The 6,514-nt window shown below is 40.5% G+C and overlaps 1 protein-coding gene across 1 annotated transcript in view; it reads right to left on the bottom strand.

Moving 5' to 3' along the window:
• Nucleotides 1-375: 375 nt before the first annotated feature.
• Nucleotides 376-6,514, bottom strand: part of LOC131943525 (uncharacterized) — a 53,692-nt gene continuing 47,553 nt past the window's right edge. The window contains exons 20-21 of the mRNA XM_059303700.1: nucleotides 6,091-6,254; nucleotides 376-2,021 (exon numbers count right to left, since the gene is read on the bottom strand). Coding sequence (XP_059159683.1) covers nucleotides 1,013-2,021; nucleotides 6,091-6,254 — 1,173 coding nt within the window. The 3' untranslated portion in view covers nucleotides 376-1,012. The remainder of the gene's footprint in view (nucleotides 2,022-6,090; nucleotides 6,255-6,514) is intronic.

Here is a 6,514-nt window from a genome sequence, read left to right as displayed (position 1 = left end):
CGACACACCGAGTCAAACAGAGACACACCGAGTCAAACACAGAGACACACCGAGTCAAACAGAGACACACTGAGTCAACCACAGCGTCACACCGAGTCAAACAGAGACACACTGAGTCAAACAGAGACACACCGAGTCAAATACAGCGACACACCGAGTCAAACAGAGACACACCGAGTCAAACACAGCTACACACCGAGTCAAACACAGCGACACACCGAGTCAAACACACACACACACACACCGAGTCAAACACACACATACACACCGAGGCAAACACAGTGATACACCGATTCAAACACACAGAAACACCGATTCAAACACAGCGACACACCGAGTCAAACAGAGTCAAACACACGACACAAATGATCACAGTCGGTGATGAGCTATATCTGAGGTCAAGGCTGTATGAGCTGCGAAACCTTTATCAATATCACAACGTGGGTGTGAGTACACTAAAAACAGGGGGTCATTAGTTTAGGACATCAGGACAGCGTAAGGAAAAGATGAATTGCCTTAATAAGAAAAATTGACATTTGTTTTGTAGGATTATTTTATTGTTTGGCTAGGATATAAAAGTCGCTTTTCAAATAAATCTAGATATGAATAAAAACATTGCCCATCGTTACATTCAAACACAACCAAAATGAATAGTTGTTTACATATTGCAACATTAAAATCAGACCGAGAAGGTTACAAAGTACGCCGGCTACATAATCTGAGCCCACATCCAAGTTTAAAATTATTTTAACTAAAATGGCGAATGATTTTCTGGCACAACTCTGTTTCTTATTTTAAAAGTAGGGTAGTTTCCCTTTACATAAATGTTTTATGGGAAAAAATAATTTATAACACAATAGCACTCGAACAGAAGAAAATTCACTTAATTAAAAAATCGACATGGTCGTTTCCAAGACAAACCTTCTCTTGAGCCATATGGAATATGGAAATAAATGCACGGGTAGGTTTGAATATAAATTAGTTGAAAGGCCGAGTTTCCCTCTAATGCTTATTAAAACGTTGTTTCCTTGCCAACAATGTCGTCGATGTTCACATACACATTGCCGTCGTCAGCTCTCCTCACGTCGTTGTCGTCCTCTTTTGACGGTGCCAAGTCTGGCCTCGCCCGTCCCAGAGGTTTGGAAGACACTGGTAGAATTGGCTGGGCCTTGCTGTACGTCCCCGGGGCCACCTGACCCCCCGCGGGGCGCCGGATGTCAGGGCTGGAGGTGAAGTTCGAGTCCCGGCCGGGCGAGGCAGGCGTGGACAGGCCGTCGTCCGAGAGTTTAGACAAGTCTCCCGGCGACGGAAGCCGGTTGCCGGCGGACGTCTCGGAGAAGGATGATGACGTCGGCGACTCCGGGCTGTCCAGGATGAACGGCTCGTAGCGCTTGTCACCTGAGGAGGACGGAGACACGCTGGCGTCAGATGAGGGGTGGGGGCTCAGCCCGGGGTGCGGCTCCCCCGCGGCGTTTGGGGACACGGGGGGAGGAGGGAGCGGAGGGGATGGGGAAGACAGTTCACGGTCAGGGGTCAGGGGGTAACCCGACATGGCCTCGTCAAACGTGGGGGGAGGCGGGTGGAGCTCCAGCTCTGCCACTCTGGCGTGGCCGCTGTCGTCTGCTGAGGAATCCAGCCGCGCTAGAGACAGTTTGTTCTCGTAGACATGGTCCTTGACGTCACCGGCTTTCTTCTGGGGCTTTGAATATCTCATCGCCTGAAGAGGAATACCCGCATCGTTGGATTGGCTCTTTGAAGACGGAAATGACGTACGTACGGGAGGTACAGGAGCGACCTTTCTCTGGGGGGAGGTCACGGGCGAGTCGTCGTCGTCCGTGTCGTGTCGCCCCTCCAGGGCAAGGAGGGACTGGGTCGCCCCCCTGTCTGTGCCGGAGCCCGTGGCGTCCCCCGGCTGCTGTCGCCTCCTCCTGTAGGCGCTGCCGTTGTGGTTGGCCGTCTCGGGCGTGGCCTGCTTGAGGGGCGTGTCCTGACCCCTCGCTGCCTCGTGGTACGTCGAGTGGCTGGAGAGAGAAAACACATAGCTGTGGTTTACATAGAGAAACATAATGAAACGGCCTACGTTGAAACATAATGAAACGGCCTACGTTAAAATATATTGAAACGGCCTACTTTGAAACATAATGAAACGGCCTACGTTAAAACATTATGACGCGGCCTACACTACTGACATTAATTATTTTAATTAATTACATTCCATCTTACTGTGGTACAGCTATATTCACTACTGCTGGTGTTAAACTACCTTCCGCGCACCAGAATGGTAAACAATAGTGCAATGCAAACTACATTAATGTACAAAAATTCCTTGAGTAAAGCAATTGTTTAGCTGAGATGACGTCTATGTGAATTAGGGAAATTCCACTAAGTGGGTTTCTTAACATTAAGCTTGTCTAAGGCGTTTCTCTTTTTGTGTGCTGACGTCACATTTATTTCCAAAACACAATCAAGCCGCTAAGTTTGATCAGACAATGGGCATGTAACTCCGACTTGAGGTCATTACGTCCCCTGATCTGTGATGAAAATAACAATGTTGTCCCAAGTACAATCTGCATAAGTGCGAGATGTCTGGTCACGTGACTGATTTGTGAGGTCGGAGATCGAAAGGGAGTGGGGGAGGTAGAATGCAGAGGGGGTGGGGTAGTTTTAAAGTTACCAGTCTTTATAGAAGTGAAATGCAAGCATTTCCTGGAAGCAGTCTAACACGTGTACATTAGCGTGTAAACCACATCCTGCGGAGGTAAAACATGGCTACAATTCTGGGACATTTCGGGGTGACTAGAATAAAACAAAATATGCTAATATTCGAGTAAAACTACACACACCTTCACTCTCTCTCTTTCTCTCTCTTATTCTCTCTTACTCTTTCTCTCTCTATATACACATAATATATATATATATATATATATATATATATATATATATATATATATATATATATATATATATATATATATATATATATATATATTAATATATATATACATACATTTACAAATATATACATACACATACATATACGTACACATATATATACATATATATATATATATATATATATATATATATATATATTTATGTATATATATATAAACACTAGCCGTCCCGGCCAGGCCCTGCTCTGGCTTCTGTGAAAAACCTTTCTGTTAAAGACCGTTACCTGTGTGTTTAGTAATCATCATAAACCCGGCATTGCCCACCCAAACCACAACCAACCAAAACAACAAAACGCAAACATAACGCTAACACAATTACAAATACAAACGAAAACAAAAACCTAACAACAAACCCAACCACAACCACAAACACCAATACGAACACAAAGAAAAAACAAACGAAAAAGCAAAAGAAAAAAACCCAAATCCAAACGCAAAACCAACCACAAACACAAACCCAAAGAAAAAAACACAAACGAAAAACACAAACGAAAACGAAAACAAACCAAATCCAAACGAAAAAAAAACCACAAACACAAATACAAACACAAACCCAAAGAAAAAAACACAAACGAAAACGAAAAAAAAAGAAAGAAAAAAAAAGAACCAAATCAAAACGCAACCACTAACGCAAACCCAACCTAAACACAAAGAAAACACTAACGCGAACATAAACGCTAAGTGCTCACAGTCTAGCCCGGGTCAGAATCGCCTGTTTTAGCTTAATAATCGACTACAGTACCCCAACTTATTCATAGTCTTTTGCACTCACTTAAACGAACGTAGGTGCCAAACCAAACCAAATGAACAATTATAATACTCCAAGCTTATTCGTAAAATACCTACAACATTTGCACTTGATCAATCCCTGCTAATTATGTAATTATTTTTTTCCCAACACCAAAACAAAGTAAGAAAAAGTAAATTCTTTTCCACTAATGCAATGTTTTATACAGGGAAGTAATTGTGTTTTCCTAATTTATCAAAGGGAAGTAAGTGCTAAAGGACTAAATATAAATAATTTTCAGACATAATTAGAATTTTTGTTATTTTTAAAAAATTGTGTTTAGTGAACATGCCGACAATTATTACTATCAGTTTGAAAAATGAAAATTATTTCCCAAAACTTTTTTGTAATTTTTCAACTCATAAATTTAGACTATGAGCACGATAATAGTCTAACACTTAAATCCATGGAAGTATGTCAACAACAAACAAACAAACTTAGTTTTACATACAGAATTGAGCTTTATATATTAGATATATACATATATAAATATATACATATATATATTTACTAGTGTTTAAATTGTAAAATAATATTTTTGTTTGTAAAAAAATGCACTTTGACTTGAAGTACCCCAGCTATCATTATTGCTCGTGTTTCTGTAATTAACTTTGAATACGCACACGATTATTAGCTTGAAGTACTCAATGTATCAGTATGTTTTCTCTAATTAGCTTGAAGTACTCACGGTATTGTTTTCTCTAATTAGCATGAAGTACTCACGGTATCAGTACGTGTTCTCTAATTAGCTTGAAGTACTCACTGTATCAGTGCGTGTTCTCCAATTAGCTTGAAGTACTCACGGTATCAGTACGTGTTCTCTAATTAGCTTGAAGTACTCACGGTATTAGTATGTTTTCTCCAATTAGCTTGAAATACTCAATGTATCAGTATGTTTTCTCTAATTAGCTTGAAGTACTCACGGTATCAGTATGTTTTCTCTAGTTAGCTTGAAGTACTCACGGTATCAGTATGTTTTCTCTAATTAGCTTGAAGTACTCACGGTATCAGTACGTGTTCTCTAATTAGCTTGAAGTACTCACGGTATCAGTACGTGTTCTCTAATTAGCTTGAAGTACTCACGGTATCAGTACGTGTTCTCTAATTAGCTTGAAGTACTCACGGTATCAGTACGTGTTCTCCAATTAGCTTGAAGTACTCACGGTATCAGTACGTGTTCTCTAATAAGCTTGAAGTACTCACGGTATCAGTACGTGTTCTCTAATTAGCTTGAAGTACTCACGGTATCAGTACGTGTTCTCCAATTAGCTTGAAGTACTCACGGTATCAGTAAGTGTTCTCTAATTAGCTTGAAGTACTCACGGTATTAGTATGTTTTCTCCAATTAGCTTGAAATACTCAATGTATCAGTATGTTTTCTCTAATTAGCTTGAAGTACTCACGGTATCAGTATGTTTTCTCTAGTTAGCTTGAAGTACTCACGGTATCAGTACGTGTTCTCTAATTAGCTTGAAGTACTCACGGTGTTAGTATATGTTCTCTAATTAGTTTGAAGTACTTCCGGTATCAGTACGTGTTCTCTAATTAGCTTGAAGTACTCACGGTATTAGTATGTGTTCTCTAATTAGCTTGAAGTACTCACGGTATTAGTATGTTTTCTCCAATTAGCTTGAAATACTCAATGTATCAGTATTTTTTCTCTAATTAGCTTGAAGTACTCACGGTATCAGTATGTTTTCTCTAATTAGCTTGAAGTACTCACGGTATCAGTATGTTTTCTCTAATTAGCTTGAAGTACTCACGGTATCAGTATGTTTTCTCTAATTAGCTTGAAGTACTCACGGTATCAGTATGTTTTCTCTAATTAGCTTGAAGTACTCTATGTATCAGTATGTTTTCTCTAATTAGCTTGAAGTACTCTATGTATCAGTATGTTTTCTCTAATTAGCTTGAAGTACTCACGGTATCAGTATGTTTTCTCTAATTAGCTTGAAGTACTCTATGTATCAGTATGTTTTCTCTAATTAGCTTGAAGTACTCTATGTATCAGTATGTTTTCTCTAATTAGCTTGAAGTACTCACGGTATCAGTATGTTTTCTCTAACTAGCCTGCAGTACTCAATGTATCAGTATGTTTTCTCTAATTAGCTTGAAGTACTCACGACATTAGTATGTGTTCTCTAATTAGCTTGAAGTACTCACGTTATCAGTATGTTTATCTAATTAGCTTGAAGTACTCACGCGATTAATATCACCTGGTCCAAAATTAGCTTAAGGGACTCACGTTATTGTTTTCTCCAATTAGCCTGCAGTACTCACGTTATTGATTTCTCTAATTAGCCTGCAGTGCTCACGGTATGTGTTCTCTAATTAGCTTGAAGTACTCACGCGATGAGCCGCCTGAGCTGTGATATCTTGAGCAGGGCCAGGTCCAGCTCGTGCTTGACCTTCCAGAGCTGGGTCTCACACAGAGGGTCCTTACACTTGTGGTGCTTGTGGAAGTCCAGGGCCTCGATCACAGACTGCTCAAAGGTCAAGGACTGACCCATGCTCTGTCAGGTGGGCAGACAAGGAGGTGGTCAGTTGGCGGAGGGCAGAAATAGAAGGAGCGTTTTAAAAAAATTACAACGGGAGACAAATTCCTTATCAGAATGTCTAGGGGAGACAAATAACATAACAGACTGTTTAAGGAAGACAAGGCACATTCGAGATTGACAAGGGGAGACAATAACATACCAGACTGACTATGGGAGACAATAACATACCATACCAGACTGACTATGGGAGACAATAACATACCAGACTGACTAGG

The sequence above is a fragment of the Physella acuta genome, unplaced genomic scaffold (genome assembly GCF_028476545.2).
Source record: "Physella acuta isolate Inbredline_101_S28 unplaced genomic scaffold, ASM2847654v3 ptg000458l, whole genome shotgun sequence".
Lineage (NCBI taxonomy): Eukaryota > Metazoa > Mollusca > Gastropoda > Physidae > Physella > Physella acuta.
This window is presented reverse-complemented; position numbering and strand designations above follow the sequence as displayed.